Here is a 23,162-nt window from a genome sequence, read left to right on the forward strand (position 1 = left end):
TGCGAGGCTCAGATCTGCGCGATCTGCTCATGTTTTGGGTTAATCCTCGCGGAGACTTGGCACGTCCTGAGCCGCCGCGCATGGAACTCATTAATTACCTCCCTCCGAGCCTTTCTCATCAGCCCTCTTGTTTCCTTGGGAGACGAGGGGCAGGGCAATTGTACCCTGGCAGGGTCCGTCTCACTGACTTGCAAACAATGGCGCTCTAATGAGCCAATCAGTGCACAAATAAGCGCCACCGGCATTGGGGTCGATTGTGCCGATGCACAGACTGGTTATAAAGCTTTGGGTTTGTGGTGCGGTTTTTATAGAAAATTTGATTTTATTTTCTCTCTGAATGTGGCTCGTCGTTCTCCCAGTTAAAGGGGAAGGTGACTTGCATACACAGTGTGTGGCAGAGCGATGTCAGCGCGGAATATGTTGGCGCTTTATAAATAAATGTTAATAATAATAAGCCAGTGTGCGAGAGACTACATGTAAATAGCGATCCCTGCTTGTTCCTATTCTATTGGGTGCCCTGGGGACTCTCTATGTGTTATACATACACGCAGGAAACATTAGAATAGAATTCATATTCCTTGCTTCACCTGTTCCAATATTTGCATTTAAATGAGAAAATGCAATTAAAGACCAACTATCCCCTCAAAATGTTACTGTTTAATAAAGCTTAGTACAGGGGAATCCCTATGCTGCTATAGTTTTATGGTATCTCTCTGTACAGGCTATGAGCAAACTTAGGGGGCTGTTCCTGCTGAATTGTGCTTAGTACAGGGGAATCCCTATTCTGCCATAGTTTTATGGTATCTCTCTGTACAGGCTATGAGCAAACTTAGGGCGCTGTTCCTGCTGAATTGTGCTTAGTACAGGGGAATCCCTATGCTGCATAGTTTTATGGTATCTCTCTGTACAGGCTATGAGCAAACTTAGGGGGCTGTACCTGCTGAATTGTGCTTAGTACAGAGGAATCCCTATGTGCCATAGTTTTATGGTATTTCTCTGTACAGGCTATGAGCAAACTTAGGGGGCTGTTCCTGCTGAATTGTGCTTAGTACAGGGGAATCCCTATGCTGCCATAGTTTTATGGTATCTCTCTGTACAGGCTATGAGCAAACTTAGGGGGCTGTTCCTGCTGAATTGTGCTTAGTACAGGGGAATCCCTATGCTGCCATAGTTTTATGGTATCTCTCTGTACAGGCTATGAGCAAACTCGGGGGGGGGGGGGGGGCTGTTCCTGCTGAATTGTACTATAAATGACCCATAATGCTTTGCTTCTTACTCTGTACCATCATTTGGGTTTAACAGATGGCGGAGGGCCGACACTGCAAGGTTCACCTCTTAGACGACCGGGAGCTGGAGTTGCTGGTTCAGGTAGGAGACCTATATCTTTGTTAGGGTCAGAAGGCCCAAAGGCTAGTACTCCCACAAATACAAAAGCCACTCAGCGTGGCCCTCAGGTGCCGTATATGTGATGGGATCCACATTTGATACTTGGATTTAAATCACCCTCTCTATAATCATCTCTGTCCTGCTTTTGTTATTAATTATTTATGTTATAATATATATTTCATATATCAGTGCGGTGCTTTGTATTGTTCAGCCCCAGCTACGCTCTTTTACCTCCCACTCTCCTAGCTGAGTCTGTTCCAGACCCCTCCAAGTAACAGGGCAGTAAATGTGAATGAGCACAGTCTGCCATGTTTTCCCACAATTCCAAGATAACTATATTGGTTTGCTGTACTTTACTGTACATTGGTTAGCAGTATAGAAACATCTCCTTTCCATATTATAATGGTAAACTCTTACTGTATAATAACAGGGACATGTGACCTCTGGTCTCTCTCTGTAGTAAACTACAATTCCCACAGTTCCCCAAACATAGTGCTGTAGGATACGTATCTCAGGCATCGAAATCTCATTTGTCTCTTTTCTCTCCAGCCCAAACTCTTATCCCGGGAGCTGTTGGATCTGGTGGCCTCGCATTTCAGCCTGAAGGAGAAGGAATATTTTGGAATTTCATTCCTAGATGACACGTAAGTGCCCACCTGGTGTACCAACCTTGGTTACATGCCATCTCTTTTTTTTCTAGGTTTCAAATGGGGGTCACTGACCCCGGCAACCAATCAACAATCAACGAATTCCTCTGTGAGGCTACCATTTTATTGTTATTGTTACTTTTTGTCACTTATCTTTCTATTTAAGCCTCTCCTATTCACTTTCCTGTCTCTAATTCAAACCACTGCCTGGTTGCTAGTGTAAGTTAGACCATAGCAACCACATCCTAAACTTGAGAGCCGCTGAACAGAAAGCTCAATAATTCAAAAACCATAAAAAATGAAGATCAGATGGAAATTGCCATAGAATATCACTGTTTGCATTATACAGAAATTGAATTTAAAGAAATATGCCTTTTAAAATGGCCTGTCTTATTGTTGTTTCTTGCCCTTTGTTGCTATTAAAGGGGAAGTCCAAGTGTGCTTTTATTAATACCTTAACTTCTCCTTTAAATATGTGATAAACACAAGAAAACTGTCCAATGTACATATTAAATAAACTAATGCCTATTGGTTTAATGGGGGAGGGTTGATTGGATGATTAGTAGCAGAATCAGAAGATTTGGCTGCTAGAAGCCATTTGTCTCATTCCAACTGGGTCCTGGGAAACCTCCTGTAATGTAACGACCCTCCATTCATATTTAATGAGCCAGCCTCCTTTATCTATAGAAATGGGGGTGATGAAAGAATTAGCACTTGTTCATATGCAAAGTGCCATTTCCTTAATTAGATTTTTCAATTATTTAAAGCATCCTATCATTTATTTATGTATATTTTTCAGCTGGGCACATAAAGGGGAGTGCTTATTAAAGGTAATTCTGCCAATAATTATTCCCCGAGTGTCCCCTGTGCCACCCCTAGGGAGGTATTTGAGCAGTACTACAAATAGTTAACTCACTCTCTATACTATAATTCTATACTGTATATACCCTTGCCGGGCCCTAGGGTGCCTGGGAAATGGATCGAAGATAGCATAATGGACTCTAGAAGAAATGGCCTTGGACCAGTGTCAGTATGTTTTGTTTTGAGACTTGCGTCTGTCACCTTTGGGGCAGAAAGCCACATTGGGAGCAGAGGAGTTTGGTTGGACAGCGAGCAACCAATCACAGTTGGCTAGGATTAATATCTTCTATTTGATCACAGCTTGGTATACTGTATACTAATATTTTTTTTCATTTTTTCTCATTTACTCTCTGTAGAGGCCAGTATGCTTGGCTGCAGTTGGATCAGCGAGTTCTAGATCATGATTTCCCAAAGAAATCGGGCCCCGTGTCTCTCTACTTCGTTGTAAGGTAAAAATTCATTTTCTGCTTTTGTCAATCAGAAGCATAATTTCATTATTCAAGCAGAACTGTATCACTACATCACCACATATTGCCCCATATTGAACCCACATCCTGCATGGCTAGTTACCAATTAATTTAGATGCATCCTGCATGGCTGCACATAAATCAGTTCAGTCTGCAGTCTAAATTCATCGGTAACTAGCACATGCAGGATGCAGGTTCAACATTGCCAAGTTATAGCGACTTCTAAAATGAAAAGTACTATTAGGGCCCAGAGCAATGGTTTTTTGGACCAGAAAACTCATCTATGCAGAGATAGGGGGGAGCCTTATATGAGCCAAGAGATTTGCAGGTCACTTACTTTTGTATCTGTCTATAAATAAATTGCCACCAGGGGGTGCTGCATCCTTTACAACTCATTTTATCATTGTTATTAGAGGGAACTTGTTGCCAGCACCCAGGCTTTCCGTGGGTGGTACCTGCTGTGTGCTGACTCTTAGGAAAAGTCTCTGAGGCTTCTCTGAGTCAGTGAGATTATCCCATAAAAACCTGTGAACTGGGTCAGGGGCGGTACAGTGTTAGAAATTCTGTGCTTTTAATTACAGAGACAAAAAAATAACTAAGAGGGAATTGGGGAGAAAAGAGAAATATTATCCCACCATAAACTTTATTAATGAAACCCATTTCTTTCTTATATTCTTTCTATCTGTCATCTATGTGCCTGTCTATCTAATCTATCAATCTGTAATTGGTCTAATTAATTGAAAACTTTTTATCATCTATCTCTCGTTCTATCTATCTATCTATCTATCTATCTATCTATCTATCTATCTATCTATCATCTATAGACCATCCATGTATCTATCTATCTATCATCTATAGATCATCCATTTATCTATCTATCTATCATCTATCTATCTATCCAGCTGTAATTGATCTATCATCATATCTATAAAACAGGGACTAAGAATTCATAGAGATACTGTAGGCTGTTTCAATTGTAATAGGAGGAGGTCACTTTTGGGAGACACACGTCTCTGCCCTGACGGAACCCTCGTTAGCTCAGATTTTTTTCTCCCTACGCACAATTGGCTGCCGGCAGTCATTCTACAGGTCAGAAGTGGGGGATATAATGGGGGAATGAGCATTACCACATATACTGTAGTCATAAGTGCAAAGGGGAGATGCTGTGACACTAGCAGGAGCTACCGGTTTAATAGCAATGCATATTAAATATGTTTATTGTGGTATGCACAACAGAATGCTATTTGGCTGACTTATTATTAGACCTGGGGGTGCAGATAGCTACCATTGACTTAAGTTGGCCATGCAGGGGCAGATTTAAGCTGCTGATTCGGGCCCTTTAGACCATTTCAGACGTTTATCTGGCTGTTTATAGGGCTCTCCAATGGGCCTACCCATCCAACATCTGGCCAAAAATCATCCAGATGTCAGTCGGCAGGTTTTAATTTCCTCACTGGATTGAGGACCGCGTCAGCTCTCAATCCAACGACTTGAATTCCTGTTGTAATCTGATCATTGGATCATCCCGATATCACCCACCTTAGGTGGGCACAACAGGAGAAAGATCTGCTCATTTGCCGACCTGGCCAAACGAGCAGATCTTATAGTGTAAAGGTGGCCATACGTGGGAAGATTTCAGCTGCTAATTCTGGTCCTTTAGATTGATTTGTCAGGTTGTGGATTGATCAACCCGTGTATGGGCACCCCCTATGGGCCTACCTGACCGATACCTGGCCTTAAATTGGCCAGATCCCCATCGGGCAGGTTTGATTTTCTGTTGGACTGGGGACCATGTTGGCTAGTTGATGGTGACCTCGGTCCGACAGCACCTATGCCCGTCCTAAGGTCAAACATTCAAATTAGCCCAATATCATCATCATCATTCATCATCATTTTTTATATAGCACCAGCAAAATACACAGCGCTTCACAATAAATTTAAACAAACAGTTTAATAAACAAGGGTATACAGAGTAACAATAGGATCAGAGGGCCCTGCTCGCAAGAGCTTACAATCACCGATTAGGTGGGCATAACCGGAGAAGATAGCCAAGCGAGTGGATCGCAATGTGTATTGCCGTTAAGGCAGGTATTTCGGAGGCGCAACTCTCTTAATATTATACTTGTTGTTAGCCGAGGGATGTCAGGAGGTGCTGGGAGTTTATTATGTTGGGGAAAGCAAGGTGGCCAATTTGGACCTTTTGTGCAAAAGCCTAAATGAGCTGGCGCTAGGCAACTGTGGGCTTCTGCACAATGCACGTTTCTAACACCAGAGATTTACATTAATCCCAGTAGGAAGATAACTTCAGCCATTAACTTTGGAGGTTAAGCATGGGCAACAAAAACCTTTCATTTGTCATAACCCTTGAATTTTCTGTAGAAGAATAAGCACCTTTGTTCTGCATCAGCCCAATATATTTGAAGACGTTTTCCTTCCATCCTTTGGGGCGGGCGGTCTCCAACTGACTATAAATATTTGGTTCTTGGGCAGATTTAATTGTAGATCTTTTGCCGCAGACGCTTTGCCGGGGCATGGATCACTGGAGAGCAAGGTTCCTGTCATTGTGCTAATGTATTGCATCTGCACTGCAGCTGTAGCCTTGCTGCCGAGACTCCCTCTATCCCTTCCCTGACATGAGATTGGGTTATGTTACCAGGATATGGTACCTCTGTGTGTGTGCAAATAGCTGGCCGGTGCGGCACAGCACATCCTATTGTTCCGCCACCAGTGTGGATTCAGCTGCACTGGGTTAACATTCCAGCACCTGTGATTTTTGGGTCATTTAAACCTGTAATTTCTGGGCAATGTTGTTTTATCAGGATCCCTCACAGATCTAGAGATAACTTCATATAACACAGATAGGGCTAATTGTATGGCTCTTACCTGCAGCATGCCTGTGGGATGAGCTAAAGAAATGCAACCACTTGATACCTGGCCGAGTGTTCTGAACGTGAAACTGACACCTCAAGGGTGATAAGAATCAGTCTGCAGACAATAAAGACGACTGTTCACTATGTGATCCTTTATGTTAAAAGGTGAAATGCCTAGACAGTAACATAGACAAAAGACAAAAGGGAACTAGGCATTTTTAAAAATGGAGTAATACATTCTGGGAAGGGACTGGGGCTGTGGGATAGCAGGTATAGTAGGGAGAGATGGTGCCTATAGTAGCAGTGGGCGGATAATAGCCTCTGGGAAGGGACTGTGGCTGTGGGATAGCAGGTATAGTAGGGAGAGATGGTGCCTATAGTAGCAGTGGGGGGATAATAGCCTCTGGGAAGGGACTGGGACTGTGGGATAGCAGGTATAGTAGGGAGAGATGGTGCCTATAGTAGCAGTGGGATAATAGCCTCTGGGAAGGGACTGGGGCTGTGGGATAGCAGGTATAGTAGGGAGAGATGGTGCCTATAGTAGCAGTGGGGGGATAATAGCCTCTGGGAAGGGACTGGGGCTGTGGGATAGCAGGTATAGTAGGGAGAGATGGTGCCTATAGTAGCAGTGGGGGGATAATAGCCTCTGGGAAGGGACTGGGGCTGTGGGATAGCAGGTATAGTAGGGAGAGATGGTGCCTATAGTAGCAGTGGGGGGATAATAGCCTCTGGGAAGGGACTGGGGCTGTGGGATAGCAGGTATAGTAGGGAGAGATGGCGCCTATAGTAGCAGTGGGGGGATAATAGCCTCTGGGAAGGGGCTGGGGCTGTGGGATAGCAGGTATAGTAGGGAGAGATGGTGCCTATAGTAGCAGTGGGGGGATAATAGCCTCTGGGAAGGGACTGGGGCTGTGGGATAGCAGGTATAGTAGGGAGAGATGGCACCTATAGTAGCAGTGGGGGGATAATAGCCTCTGGGAAGGGACTGGGGCTGTGGGATAGCAGGCCTGTGATATTAGGCCTGTGATAGCTGACGACCAATCTCTACGTGGGACATAAGCCTTAGACATTTAATACGTGACCAGTAAATGCTGCCTGTTGATTGGTTGCTATGGATCACTAGACCTTTGGCGAGGTTTGCACCTTTACAAAACTCCAAAGTTGTTCTACAGATGAAAGCCTTAATGCATCTGTGCAGAAAAGATTTTCAGAACAGGACACAGAGTGTGATTATTCCCCTTATCCTTAAGTTCCCCGCCGGCGCATCTCTGACACAAGGTGATTGAGTTACACATAAGTATCTGCATGTTAAGAGTTGTTCTAGAAAGCCACAGAATGGCATTGTGCTGTTAGACAGGATTATATCCCTCCAGTCAGAGTAATGGAAACAGCTCGGATTCAGTGTCCGACCCATAATAAACACAGACGTTGCCAAGTGAGTACAGAGGTGACTCTGGGTAACTGAAAGGTGCTATTTAAAGGGGTTGTTCACCTTTGAGATGTAGAGAGTAATATTCTGATAGCTAGGGTCCAAATTACCTTAGCAACCAGGGAATGGTTTGAATGAGTGGCTGGTATATGAATAGGGGGAGGCCTGAATAGAAAAAGAAGTTATAAAAAGTAACAATAACAATAAAACTGTAGCCTCACAGAGCAATAGCTTTTTGGCTGCTGGGGTCAGTGACCCCCATTTGAAAGCTGGAAAGAATTAGAAGAAGGCAAATAGTACAAAAACTATAAAAATATGAAGACCAATTTAAAAAGTTTACTGAAGTTTATTGAAAGGTAAACCACCCCTTTTAAGCAAGTAAGTAGGTGTGTGAGCAGCTGGGGGGCTGCGTGGCTCTGGGTCAGCTGAAGACCAGTTGTGTAAAACCATAAATGAGCGACTTGAGATGAATATATTATTCAGGTATGGGACCTGTTATCCAGAATGCGCGGGACCTGGGGTTTTCCAGATAAGGGATCTTTCCGTAATTTGGATCCATAACTTAAGTCTGCTAAAAATCATCTAAATATTGAATAAACCCAATAGGATTGTTTTGCCCCCAGTAAGGGGTAATTATATCTTAGTTGGGATCAAGTACAGGTACTGTTTTATTATTACAGAGAAAAGGGAATCATCTAACCATGAAATAAACCCAATAGGGCTGTTCTGCCCCAATAAGGGGTAATTATATCTTAGTTGGGATCAAGTACAGGTACTGTTTTATTATTACAGAGAAAAGGGAATCATTTAACCATGAAATAAACCCAATAGGGCTGTTCTGCCCCCAATAAGGGGTAATTATATCTTAGTCGGGATCAAGTACAGGTACTGTTTTATTATTACAGAGAAAAGGGAATCATTTAACCATGAAATAAACCCAATAGGGCTGTTCTGCCCCCAATAAGGGGTAATTATATCTTAGTTGGGATCAAGTACAGGTACTGTTTTATTATTACAGAGAAAAGGGAATCATTTAACCATTAAATAAACCCAATAGGGCTGTTCTGCCCCCAATAAGGGGTAATTATATCTTAGTTGGGATCAAGTACTGGTATATTCTCTGATCAGTGCAGAGAACCAATCGCATAGACACAGTGACGCTCATTTGTTAATGAATATTTCATCTTTATACAGTTCCCTACAGAGCAACATAGCGTAGGCCCCATGAATGTTATCTCCCAGGGCCATATGCGGGCTATTATGGGCTGTTCCTTAATTAATTAAGTCATGGGGGTCAGCCACAAAAAAGGACAGTGAGTTGGTCTAATCTGGGTTACTAGACCACAGCTGTCTTATTGCAGCTCGGACAGCACCATATCTCAGTGGAACATGTGTTTAATGGTGTCACCCCAGCCTGTGCTCTCGTACAAATGCCCCCGTCGCTGAGTATCTGTGGCCGTAGGGAACAAAACCAAGGCTGGTAGGGGACACACGTGCTCTCGCTTTAAGGGCTCCCGTTGGGGTTAAAGTGACAGTGACTTTAAGATCCTTATTTTTAAATGTTTTCAGTCTAAAAACTCCCAAGTCTTCTCAAAAAATGATTAATACCTGTGTTATTGTATGGGAAGAAATCCATTAAACTGGGGGGGGGGGGGGGCGAACAGCTATGATTAATAATTTCCCCCCTGCCCTTTTGCCCATGTCGCACGTTTTCCATACAATAGCCGGCTGCTGGTTCCGTCCCAAGATTTGTTGGTATCTTTCATAGAAAGCGTTTCCTGTGTATCATTACTGTGAGGAAAACAGGAATATCTTTGGTGAAACAGGACCGGAAAAGCCCTTCAGCCTGCTTTCTGGTACTGCTGAGCTATTCCTGTATATACCAGCAAGGGCTTGCTCATACACCCCATTCTGCTTTAGTGCCTCAAAGAAAGTGCTAAGGGAATATAAGAACTCACTGAGGGGTTCTGTGCCCATATAAAGGCACAAGGCTGCAGGCTGAGTTATACAGGGAACTCTGAGTATCACTCATGTATTATAAGGGATAATGTACCCCCTACTGTAAATGATAAGGATATTAGCAGTCACTGAGGGGTTCTGTGCCCATATAAAGGCACAAGGCTGCAGGCTGAGTTATACAGGGAACTCTGAGTATCACTCATGTATTATAAGGGATAATGTACCCCCTACTGTAAATGATAAGGATATTAGCAGTCACTGAGGGGTTCTGTGCCCATATAAAGGCACAAGGCTGCAGGCTGAGTTATACAGGGAACTCTGAGTATCACTCATGTATTATAAGGGATAATGTACCCCCTACTGTAAATGATAAGGATATTAGCAGTCACTGAGGGGTTCTGTGACCATATAAAGGCACAAGGCTGCAGGCTGAGTTATACAGGGAACTCTGAGTATCACTCATGTATTATAAGGGTTAATGTACCCCCAACTGTAAATGATAAGGATAATATAAGTCACTAAGGATAAGGATAATATAAGTCATTTATGACCCCCGGTGGGTCCAAGAGCATTAAGGGGCACAAGAGGGCCTGTCACTCCTACCTTGTGCCTTCCCTCATCTGCCCCTTTTGAGTCGAGCACAGCCTAATGCAGGCCCCGTTTATTTCAAAGCGCAATCCACAGGTCTTTATTTTCTCTTTGTGCAATGTGTGGGCCATTGTCAATAAGCCCCTATATATAAAAATATACAGAGATAAAATGTTCAGTTCAAACAATACACCATGCCTTCATATTGTACTGTCTAAGTCAGTGCTGTCCAACTGGCGGCCCGCAGGCCGCATACCCCCCTCTGTATGGCCCCCCACCTGTCTGGCTGCTTTGATGGTTTACCCTTGTATAAGCTTTTAATGATATCAGTACTGTGATTAACTGCCCCCCTGCATGGTTCTCACCTCAGAGTCAGGCTGTAATCCTTCTGTATTGTTTAAACATGTAATCCCCTGTACTGTTCACACCTTTTAATCTATGCATTGTTCACCCCCTGCAGTGTTCACACCTCAGGCTCAGGCTGTAATCACCCATATTGTTCTCCTGTTCACACCTCAGGCCTGTGTGTAGGCAGAGTATGGCACATAGGCAGCAAAGGGCAGGGAGGGTATGGCACACACAGGCAGCATAGGGCAGGCAGAGTATGGCACATAGGCAGCATAGGGCAGGGAGGGTATGGCACACACAGGCAGCATAGGGCAGGCAGAGTATGGCACATAGGCAGCATAAGGCAGGGAGGGTATGGCACAAACAGGCAGCATAGGACAGGGAGGGTATTGAACACACAGGCAGGGTAGGGCAGAGTATGGCACACACAGGCAGGGTAGGGCAGAGTATGGCACACACAGCCAGGGTAGGGCAGAGTATGGCACACACAGGCAGGGTAGGGCAGAGTATGGCACACAGGCAGGGTAGGGCAGAGTATGGCAGACACAGGCAGCATATGGCAGACACAGGCATCATAGGGCAGGCAGATTATGGCACACACAGGCAGCATGTGGCAGACACAGGCATCATAGGGCAGGCAGAGTATGGCACACACAGGCAGCATATGGCAGACACAGGCATCATGGGGCAGGCAGAGTATGGCACACACAGGTAGTGTAGGGCAGGCAGAGTGCTGCCTGTGTGTGCCATACTCTGCTTGCCCTATGCTGCCTGTGGGAGGTGAACCTGGCAGGGGTTTGTTCTGGGAGTTTGTTAGCAGTTGGAAATAGCCAGTAAATGTTCCCTAAGGTGTGTAATTATGTACTGGGGGTTGCTGTGCTATCCACAGGGTAGGAGAAGTCATATGGATTTTAGGGTGTGTCTTAATATGACATAATATAATTCTTTCACATATGAATGATGGTTGATATCCCTGCAGTGAGGACCAAGCAATTTGGGTTTTTGCTGCACTACCACCATTGCGACAAAATGGGTGTGGTTTAAAAGGGGGCGTGGCTTCCATTAGCGGCCCTCCACCATGTATGCGCGAGAAATTCCGGCCCTCGGCACCGCAGAAGTTGGACAGCACTGGTCTAAGTGAAACGATATATCAATTCCCAATGTACAAATACCAGCAGGAAGCAGGTAGTGGATTTGCATTGCTACATTACAGCCGCTCCCAGTATCAGCCAACAGGAACTGCTCTTAGTTAAGACTTTGGCTTCTCTCCCAATCAGAGCTTTTTCAAAGATGTTTTTTTTTTCTCTTTTAGGTTTTACATAGAAAGCATAACATTCCTTAAGGATATTACAACCGTGGAACTATTTTTCCTGAATGCGAAGGCCTGTGTGTTCAAGGTAATAACTGTGTGCTGCCATATATATTGCACTGCAGGCATCTCTGTCTCAGAACATCATAGTCACTAGTGTTATAGATATACATGGGTGCAGCTAGAAACCTGCTATGGTTACGTTATTATAATGGTATGCCCCATTCTGCCCCTGCAGGTACAATTCTGGTGGGTAAATACTCTGGTAGTTTAAGAATAAAATCACTGCACTGCCATACAGCTGGAACCATATAGAGTTTCTTAGAGAGCCCCATTCAGCCTGTTGGATTCTATTTGGACTGCAATGTTGCCATAGATTGTCCATTGGGAATAGTGACATCTATTGGTAGGTCAGGGTATAACACCACCTAACTTTTTTAGATACAAATAATTGATCATTAGTGTTTTTTATGCTTTGGCTAAGAATCAGTAAAGATCACTTTTATTTATTTATTTAAGTAGTAAAAGAACCCATGATTATCCTACTCCAATACCAGCCCTGCCGGGAAAATTCCCAGCACCACCAAGCTCCATCCCTTTACACATTCTGCCCCATATAGTTGTTAATGTTTAGGGGTTAATGTATAATAGCTTTACCTGGGCAGGGAAACTGGAAACAGTACTATATTGTACTTTCCTATCAAAATGGTATGAAATTAGTTAAACCATCATATCTCCCCTTAGGGTTGTAAAGGAGAAGTAAAACCTAGCAATAAATATAGCTAGAAATGCTGTATTTTACATACTGAATTCATTGAATCAGCCCAGAGCTTTAGCTTCCTTATTAATAGCCCTTGACGATGTTAATAAAAGTTAATTCTAAAATGAACTTCCCTGTTTAATTCACCCGTGCCAATGTGGAACTTGATGTGTACCGCAGCCGCGAATCCGTGTGATAATACCGAGAATATAGCAGCACCCCCTGCAGTGTGCCTGTTAATGTTTAGCTCAGAGATGGCCTCTCAATGCAAATCAGGCCCCTGGCATATTCTGACCCCATGATTCTCTATTCCTGTTCGCGGTCATCTGACCAGAGTTTAACCCATGGCTGTGCCCCAGCCAGCATGAGTGGGATATGGTTCTGCTTCCTTCTCCATGTATGGCCATTACAAACCCAGCAAGCCTTACAGAATGCAGAAGTCATGACTAATTGTGGCTGTTACACACTTTAACACTTACCTACATTTAACAAAAAAATCTCTTCTGTTCTCCTTTTCACTTGTCTAATGCAAGTCTTTGCAGGTTACCGCATATTGTTTTTTATTTTGTTCCCTCCGAATCAAGCTTGGCTTGCAGTTTTATGCTACCTTTATTCTCTCTGCTTGCAAGCTTTCTTGTCACCAACATAGTACTATAGTATATAGTAGTCATCCCACGTTACAAAACATTGGGGCCCCGTAGAAGCCATTTAGCTGGGCCCCCCATGAACACGAGCAGGTAGTACTAAAACTTTTGGCCACACCCCTTGTGTGGCCAAACTATAAAGGAAACCGACCCTGCAAGTGCTGGAACTTTTAACTGATAAGGAGCTAAGATACATGTTTATGGGGTCCCAATAACCAGTATCTTTGGGCAAAAAGTGCCAGTACCAGCACTGGCAGGCATTGCCCATTTAAAGGAGAAGGAAGAAGGAAAGGTAAAAACTAAGTAAGCTTTATCAGAAATGTCTATGTAAATACTTCCATAAGCACTCACACAGAAAAGTTGCACTGAGTCCTCTATCAAAAGAAACACCAGATTTCTTGTCTTCCTTTGTGTAAACATGTTCTTCGGTATCAGAAAAATCCTTCATTCCTGGTAGAGTCTGCACAGTTCTCTCCTCTCTTACTTCTCCTGCTCCCACCTCCCATAAGAATTCACTCCCTATCCCATCAGAATGTGTCAGCACAGAAGCTACTGAGACCGAGCTAAACTGAGAGCTGCTATCTTAAACAAACAGAGGGAGCTTCTAGGGCTGTTTATACAGGTATGGTAAAGCTTTCTGCAGAATAAAGCATTCTAGGTGACACTGATGTGGCGAATCTATTGGCATTAAAATGCCTTTCCTTCTCCTTTGTCAGTGGGAGGCAGCAGGGGCAGTTCTCCTCTTTAACTGTAGTCTCTATGCTAGCATTGCCACTTCTCCAGATCCAAACACCAGGGATAAGCATAGGGGTGTGAAGGGCTGGGCAGCAGCAGGCCCAGTAGTGCCACTATTTTGGCCAAACACTGAGCATTCTTCTGAATCCTTCAAAAAGTGCTGGGATTTGGCCAAATCCTGAGCCGATCCCTGGATTCAGTGCACCCTTACTGTACGTCACCGAGGAACTGCTGAATCGAAGTGCTAGCTGTAAGGTCAATCTGTGGTTTTCAGGGAAGGGCTAAACCTTCCCAAGAATGTAACAAGGCAAGTGAGAGACAGATGGAAAGTTGCTTTCTATTCCCAGCAACTCGACAGCTCAGAGATGTAGCAAGATCTCCCTCCCAATTCTCCCTGGGATATGTAAACAGTTCCTCTTGCTTCCAGGTACATGGACAGCATATCCCTCCTCATCTTAATATTTAGACATTTTGGAAAAACTCAAACCTCGTAATTTCCTCTGTATCATTTTATTGGCCTCTATTCAAACTTGAAGCCTCTGCAGCTGTTGAAAACAACATCTCCCTTCCATTGGCAAAGACTGATGGGCGTTGTAGTTCACCGCAGCATTTTAGCATATATTATAGCAAGGTTGATATGTAAGGTGAAACTATTTATCTTAAAGTGGGGTGAGATGCTGCTGTGGGATAGCAGGTATAGTAGGGAGAGATGGTGCCTATAGTAGCAGTGGGGGGATAATAGCCTCTGGGAAGGGACTGGGGCTGTGGGATAGCAGGTATAGTAGGGAGAGATGGTGCCTATAGTAGCAGTGGGGGGATAATAGCCTCTGGGAAGGGACTGGGGCTGTGGGATAGCAGGTATAGTAGGGAGAGATGTTGCCTATAGTAGCAGTGGGATAATAGCCTCTGGGAAGGGACTGGGGCTGTGGGATAGCAGGTATAGTAGGGAGAGATGGTGCCTATAGTAGCAGTGGGATAATAGCCTCTGGGAAGGGACTGGGGCTGTGGGATAGCAGGTATAGTAGGGAGAGATGGTGCCTATAGTAGCAGTGGGGGGATAATAGCCTCTGGGGAAGGGACTGGGGCTGTGGGATAGCAGGTATAGTAGGGAGAGATGGTGCCTATAGTAGCAGTGGGGATAATAGCCTCTGGGAAGGGACTGGGGCTGTGGGATAGCAGGTATAGTAGGAAGATATGGTGCCTATAGTAGCAGTGGGATAATAGCCTCTGGGAAGGGACTGGGGCTGTGGGATAGCAGGTATAGTAGGGAGAGATGGTGCCTATAGTAGCAGTGGGGATAATAGCCTCTGGGAAGGGACTGGGGCTGTGGGATAGCAGGTATAGTAGGAAGATATGGTGCCTATAGTAGCAGTGGGATAATAGCCTCTGGGAAGGGACTGGGGCTGTGGGATAGCAGGTATAGTAGGGAGAGATGGTGCCTATAGTAGCAGTGGGGGATAATAGCCTCTGGGAAGGGACTGGGGCTGTGGGATAGCAGGTATAGTAGGGAGAGATGGTGCCTATAGTAGCAGTGGGGGGATAATAGCCTCTGGGAAGGGACTGGGGCTGTGGGATAGCAGGTATAGTAGGGAGAGATGGTGCCTATAGTAGCAGTGGGGGATAATAGCCTCTGGGAAGGGACTGGGGCTGTGGGATAGCAGGTATAGTAGGGAGACATGGTGCCTATAGTAGCAGTGGGGGGATAATAGCCTCTGGGAAGGGACTGGGGCTGTGGGAGAGCAGGTATAGTAGGGAGAGATGGTGCCTATAGTAGCAGTGGGGGGATAATAGCCTCTGGGAAGGGACTGGGGCTGGGGGATAGCAGGTATAGTAGGGAGACATGGTGCCTATAGTAGCAGTGGGGGGATAATAGCCTCTGGGAAGGGACTGGGGCTGTGGGATAGCAGGTATAGTAGGGAGACATGGTGCCTATAGTAGCAGTGGGGGGATAATAGCCTCTGGGAAGGGACTGGGGCTGTGGGATAGCAGGTATAGTAGGGAGAGATGGTGCCTATAGTAGCAGTGGGATAATAGCCTCTGGGAAGGGACTGGGGCTGTGGGATAGCAGGTATAGTAGGGAGAGAAGATTCCCAAAGTAGCAGTGGGATAATAGCACCATGGGCGGGAAAATTATTAGACACACACGCATGGTTATTACTGAACTGCTTTTGTCAGTGTAACGTTCTGTTCTAGAGTTCATGTTCATTTAAACATGGTGTTTGGTTAGTGCACAGGTATGAGCTGTTCCTTAAGGTCCCCATACATGGGCCAATTGTAGCTTATTGGGCCGTGTAGGGGCAGAAATGATGGCCATACCCTGAAATTGGCCAGATATCGATTTGGCAGGTTCAAAGATTCAGTCAAATCGGGGACCGCATTGGCTCGTTGATGCGGTCCCCGAACCAACTGCCCCATTGCCGCCATTATAATTCGATCGTTTGGCCCCAGGGTCAAACAATTGAATTAGCCTACATGTTCCCCAATATCGCCCATCCGTTGGTGGGGATATCGGGTGAAGATCCACTCGCTTGGTGACCTCGCCAAGAGAGCGAATCTTCACGTGTATGGCCACCTTTACCCATCTCTTAGCCGTGGGTATAACTAATACAGTGAGAATACCCAGCTGGAATTAGTTGGCATTGATCACTGGGCAGGATCTTTATTACCCAACACTGCACTCTCACTCCTTTCTTGGGAAATTGGACACCTCCTGGGAAGTGATGGTCTAATTGCTTATGTAAAGCTGGGAGGGGTCTTAAAATGTAGGTTTATTGGGCTTTAATCAGATTCACTTATGTAATAATATTCAGTGATGTAATGCAAGTATTTATTGCAGCAGAACATACTTAAAGGGATACTTCCGTGTAAGTGCATCATGGGTTTGTAACCTGTGGGTCTGGGCCCAGTAATGAGTCCCATATGCTGTTTAGTGCAGGTCACCACCATACCCTTTAATACAGTGATGTTCGTAGACAGTAATTGGTTTTCATTATTATTTAACAGTTTTTGATTTTTTTTTTTGCCTTTTTTCTGACTCTTTTCAGCTTTCAAATGGGGGTCACTGACCCCAGCAACCCCAAAAACTATTACTTTGTGAGGCTACAATTTTATTGTTACTTTTTTATCCCTTATCTTTCTCAGCAGGCCCTCCATATTCCTGGCTCCCATTCAAATAACTGCCTGGTTGCTAGGGTAAATAAGACCCCAGTAACCAGATAGCTGCTGAAATACCAAACTGGAGAACTGCTGAACAAAAAGCTAAATGAAAAACCATAAAACTCCCTCCATAGGCCGATCTGTAGCTCTCACAATACAAAGGCACGCATTCTATCATTCATTCACGCAGCTGAGGGCTTACACACCCTGTAGTAATAATAATAATTCCCCATTGTTACCTGGGTGCGGTCCTCCTCCATTGTCCTCCTACACGAGGGAAGGATAAAAGCCGGAGGAGAAGGAAGGTCTGGTTAACTCTCACTGGCTCTACTTTTCTATTCTTCTGTCTTCCATTCTGTGCATTTTGTGTCAACAGTTTGTAACGCATTGCCGCCGCCGCTAATAAGCGTGAACGCACCCCATTGTACTAAGGTAGAACACAAGGAGGGGAGAGGCAGCCAATAGGAAACAACATTGTGATGATTTGTGTTTGTGCGGCCAGAAAGCCTTTGAAACCGGAGCACAGGTGCAACCCTACGGTGCCAGGATTGTTCATGTGAATAAGCGCACAGGCCGTCATCCCTTATTATAGCTTAGATACGCACCAAACCCTATTTACGGCGCCATTTTAGAAGTCGATACAGGCCCGGACTGGCAATCTGTGGGTTCTGGCAAATGCCAGAGGGGCTGCTGTAAGATGCCATAGACACTCACTATTTATTGGGGGGTTGTTTGGGCCACTGTGTACTTAAAATGCCAGGGCCTATTTTGAATCCAGTTCAGACCTGACCTCTTCTGATTGGGTAACTGTTGAATAAAGCTGGCCATACATGATAAGATCCGCTTGCTTGACAAGATCATCAAGCGAGCGGATCTTCTCCTGATATCCCCACCTACGGGTGGGCAATACCGGGCTTATTTGGTCGTTTGCCACTGGGACCAAACAATTGAATTAGAACGGTGGGTATAGGCACTGTCGGTTCAGGGACCGCATCAACGAGCCGATGCAGTTCCCAATCGACTAAAAAATCAAACCTGCCCAATCCAGATCTGGACGATTTCAGTTCATGCCCATACACAGGCAGATAAGCTATCGGCAGCAGGAATCAGCCCTTGTATGGCCACCCTAAGAGGACAAAAGCATGGGGAGCGCCTGTGTATAAGGGTACTATTGCTTTCATTTGTCCCTGGATTTTATATGGGGTTTGCATTAAAGGGCTGCGGATTTATAGGTACTTGGTTTTAAAGGCATAGGATTGTCCCTTTGAAACTTCCGTCCAGGTCCTGACTGGGATCTGATATATATCCTGGCATTTCAAGTACTCAGAGCCCAAACCAGCCCAATAAATAGTGACTGTCTATGGCACCTTACAGCAGCCCCTCTGGCATTTGCCTGAACCCACAGATTGCCAGTCTGGGCCGGCTGCCTGCCTATTTGACTTCGAATACAGTAGTTTAGTGGCTCACCACATGGCTAGAAGCCAATATAATGGAGAGCCTGCCTCTGACCTAGGGTAATAGCTGCCATGTACGACTGACTGGTAACCAGCTCAAATGCAAGCTGCCGACTGGTTGAGTTTTTAAGCAGCCATGCAATGTATGCCTCAACTGCTTACTAAAGAGCGCCTAAAGTAAACCAACAGAAGCCTGGTCCATGTCAACATCCCAGAATTATCTTTAGTTCCGCACAGAAGGCATCAGGGCTTTGGAACGAATGTTACCAAAAACTGCCACCTTGTAACAACCTGCTCCTTTACTTTTAAGTCTTGATTAAGTTATTTTAATGTAGCCATGATCTTGTTAAACAACTCCTAGCATCCCAGGATACTGGGAGTTGTAGTCGTACAACACTTGGAAGGCTGCAGGGTGCTTTAACTGCTCTGTGTGCATGGTTACCCTCCCTGTTCCGGTGCAGTGCTTACGGCTGCACATAAAGGTGCCTTTGTGCCCAAATCCTGCCCTGTTCCGCCTTATCTCAGGGATCAGTAAAGTCCATCACTAGCGGGTAAAACTTCTCCCAACTATCCCCAATATCATCCCTGCAGGCAGTGGATACGAGTAAGAAGTGTATTTGTGTGTGTGTACTGGTCCTGCTGCCCGACTGCAACACTAAACACTCCCCTAGGTGCAGAGATGAAAAGCAAACTGGCTCACACCTTTTCAATGTAATCCAACCCTCGTGGGACTGGCCACCCCTCCAGTATGGAATGGTACGACCTGTCATTTTAGTTGGAGCTGGAGGTGCCGCACTAGTGTGACAAGGTATAACACTTGGCTGCTGAGCTCACACTCCCTCTTCTTATGCCAACAGGGCCTGATAGAAGTGGACAGCGAGACCATATTTAAGTTGGCTGCACTCATTTTACAGGTAAGGAATCTACCTATGGCCCGTATGGGAGGGGCCCTTCTCACCTGTTGTGTTCAAGTTGTGAACCTGCCATTTATATTGTGTGTTTGCAGAAGTGTGCAAGGCATGCAGTGCCATTCCAGCCCTTGTGTGTCTTGTGTTATGTTGCGTGACATTGTGTGTTGTATGATATGTGATCCCGCAGGCTCTTGGTTTGTTTGTACGTTATGTTGTGAAGCTGCCAGCGCTTGCATTTTGTATTATGCTGCGTGTCAGTGTGTGACCCTGCCTGCCCTTCGGCGCTTTGTACCAGGACATGCCATGTTTAGCTTTATGCTGTGACCCCTTGTGTGTTTGCATTAGGTTGCAAAGCCATTGTGTGTGTGGTTTGTGCTGAGTATTTGCTGCTCTGTGTTTGTGTTTAGTTGTGGGTTTTTCCATGCGGTGCACCTTGTGATTTTGTGTATCTTGTGTTCATCCTTGTACAGGTGTCTGTGTGTTGCACAAATAAAAAAAAAAAAAAAATCACACTATTAACCCTTTTCTGGCCAGACCTGGCATAGTTATTCTTGCACTCAGACTAGTGGAGATAGTGATTGTGTGTCTGTAGGGCAGCTCCTGTTCTCTCATTTATTTTTTATATATACACACACCCTTCGCTGACCGTGCCACAGGCAGAGTTGGTTCCTTGGCCTCCGGGGTGACTCTCCCACATTCAGTTACACACGAGGTTTATTTAACCCATTGCTTGCCTGCCACACTAAATGCCAGTTCTTGTCACCGTACAACAACCAAGTGTCAGATAAGGTTCACAAGAGCTGGAGGGCCTGGCCAGTGTCACTGCTTTGGGCAGGGGATGAGATTCTTGGCTCTGTAGCAGTGCTGGATGTGGTAGTGCAGCTGGAGGACCCCTGGTATAGGCTGTTATGGGATACCCAGTATTTTAACCAATGCAAGTGTAATATAGATAAACAGATAACCTGGAACCCTACAGGGTTAATGCCTCCAATAGCGATAGGGAGCTGGGGTGTACACAGGGTTGGCAGGATTATCATCATAAAAACTAATTACATTAAGTGGACTGCCAGCTCAGGTCCATTCCTAATTATAATGGAGCTACCAGCATGCTTTAACCTGCTGGAGCAGTCTGAGAGTTGTAGTTCAACAATGTCTGTATGGCAATTTACTGTTTATGTATTTAATATATCAATAAAAACATGCAACAGCAAATTGTATGTCATTTAATGTATATTTTATTGACATCAATGTTCCCAGCATTTGGTTCTGCAGAACAGCAGAAAAGGATTTTATTCTGGGCCCTGAAGCACAAAGCACACAGGCTACATTTTTCTCCCTTAGTTTCTGTCTCTGAGTTCAGAGAGCCAAGTGATCATGTTCCATTCCTGCAGCGCTGTGTCTGAATCAGATATTACCTGGCCCTTATGAAATATTCATGTCGCTGCCTGTAGGACTCCTAAGCAGACCTGCAACGTGAATATTTCATCAGTGCTGTAATTCTGAGACAGAGTCTACTGCAACAGCCTTTTTAAAGGGTAAATGTCTTTCATTTAAGGGATTTATTATGTTTAAGGCATTGCTGTATTACAGAGGATATTCCAACCCTTTATATTCATAGCTGAATTTTCCAGCGTGAACTGACAGGCATTCTCCAGAGACTTTAGCAGATTAGGGCAACCTACAGCACTGCTAGGAACCAGATTTCTGTACAAAACAAATAATATGTCAGTTCCTACCCAGATAGATATATATATATATATATATATATATATATATAAAAATAAAAAGACTGAGGCACACACTTATAGGGATTACAACTGGGTGCAAATCAGATAAACAATGTAAATATGTAAAAAATGCTGAATCACACCAGGAAAATGTAATCAAAAAAATATACTTATTTTATTTGGATCGACGTTTCGGTCCTCACCCGGGACCTTTATCAAGAAACGTCGATCCAAATAAAATAAGTATCTTTTTTTGATAAAATTTTCCTGGTGTGCATCAGCATTTTTTAAACACACATATATATATATATATATTCGGATTCAGTTCAGTATTCGGCCAAATCCTTTACAAAGACCAAATCTGAAAAAGTGGATTCGGTGCATCCCAAATATATATGCATGTTGAATACTTGTGGTACACTATGTAATCCTATGGATAGGTGAGAATTTTCTCAGACACACACTTGTATAACTTACTTACTCCCTCAAAGGTTAATGGATATTTGCATCTTGTGTGTCCCATAACCATTTATTTGGCCTCTAAATCCAATTAGGAACATCAACATATTAATTGGGCCTCACTGTCTTAGGACCATAAGGACGAAGACACATGGGGCGATTAGTCACCGCGACACCCATTATAGTCTATGGGCGAAAAGTCGCTGCGATTAGTCGGCGCGACTGTCTTAATTAAAAGTCGTGGCGACTAATCGCCCCATGTGTCTTCGCCCTAAAACATCAACCAATCACCCTTTCTGGGGGCCACAAGCCAACCACCCTGCCTGGGGGGGCCAAGAGCCAACCACCCTGCTTGGGGGGGGGCACGAGCCAACCACCCTGCCCAGGGGGCAAGGGGCCAACAATCCTGCCAGGGGGGCATGTGCTAACAGCATTTCCCAGGCCCCCTGTAAACCTGTGTTTTGCTGGAGGGCCAACAACCATTGTTTATAAAGTTGCACCAGATTAATTCACCAATAATTTTACACAATTAATCCCTTAAAGGGATCACTGCCTAAAAATGTATTTTGTATAGCAAAAGAAAATGTTATTTGTAAATGTATTTGTCAGGCTGTTGATATTCTCTGCGCTTGTTGCTCTGACTCCTCAAACAATGCTACAAGCCAGCTGAATAAAGGACCTAGAGAAGACCCAACTCCTGTTACAGATCCAGCATAGAAGCTTCCTTTAACCCCTTAACTGCTTGGCTGTGTGGGTCAAACAACGCTACTTATAAGCTGCACTAATGACTAAGGTACAGGTAGAGATTAATACCCACCAGAGAATAGAAAGGCACCGTAGATCACTTTTTTCCTCAAATTTAGTGGAAAATAATTTCCAGACGAGCTTCCCCTTTAATCATACCGCAGTCATTCTTGCTGGGATTGAGTCAGTGCCCAGACAGCCCTGTATCAGCCCTTATAATAATAATAATAATAATAATAAATGGCCCGCAGATAGGCGCTGCACTGTGATTTGTAGGAGTCACTTCAGCCCTGAGATTCTCCCATTCTAACCCCCTTTTTTCTCTTTCTTTCTCTCTTTCTTTGCCCAAATTGCAGGAGGCCAGAGGAGACTACAGCAGGTAATTAATCACGCATGTTTCATGTACATTCATGTCCAGTGTTGCTTGGTGAATAGTAGGCACGGCTGCCAAGTCCGCAGACTGCCCTCCCTCAGGGCACTTGAAGCACCGTCTGAAGTGTGAGAGGGAGAGAGAGTCTGCAGACGGGGGGGGGGAGGCGGATAAGGAGAGGGTGTCGGAAAGCCCAAAATAGCTGGGGATTAGTTACTGCCCGAAGTGGGATCATACCAGCCAGAGACTCATTGCATTAGGGCTGTCTGTCATCTCTGGGCTTAATTACGGTGTGTCCTCTCTGCTACTTTCTGTGCCATGCCCGGGCTCGGTTCTGC

The 23,162-nt window shown here is 44.8% G+C and overlaps 1 protein-coding gene across 2 annotated transcripts in view; it reads left to right on the plus strand.

The window, feature by feature from the left end:
- Positions 1-23,162, plus strand: part of frmd4b (FERM domain containing 4B) — a 138,653-nt gene that overhangs the window by 45,956 nt on the left and 69,535 nt on the right. For both annotated transcript variants that reach the window (XM_004914154.4, XM_002940515.5), the window contains exons 2-7: positions 1,303-1,368; positions 1,936-2,030; positions 3,251-3,343; positions 11,868-11,952; positions 19,471-19,527; positions 22,811-22,833. In XM_004914154.4, coding sequence (XP_004914211.1) covers positions 1,303-1,368; positions 1,936-2,030; positions 3,251-3,343; positions 11,868-11,952; positions 19,471-19,527; positions 22,811-22,833 — 419 coding nt within the window. The remainder of the gene's footprint in view (positions 1-1,302; positions 1,369-1,935; positions 2,031-3,250; positions 3,344-11,867; positions 11,953-19,470; positions 19,528-22,810; positions 22,834-23,162) is intronic.

Source organism: Xenopus tropicalis, chromosome 4 (genome assembly GCF_000004195.4).
Source record: "Xenopus tropicalis strain Nigerian chromosome 4, UCB_Xtro_10.0, whole genome shotgun sequence".
Taxonomy (NCBI): Eukaryota; Metazoa; Chordata; class Amphibia; order Anura; family Pipidae; genus Xenopus; species Xenopus tropicalis.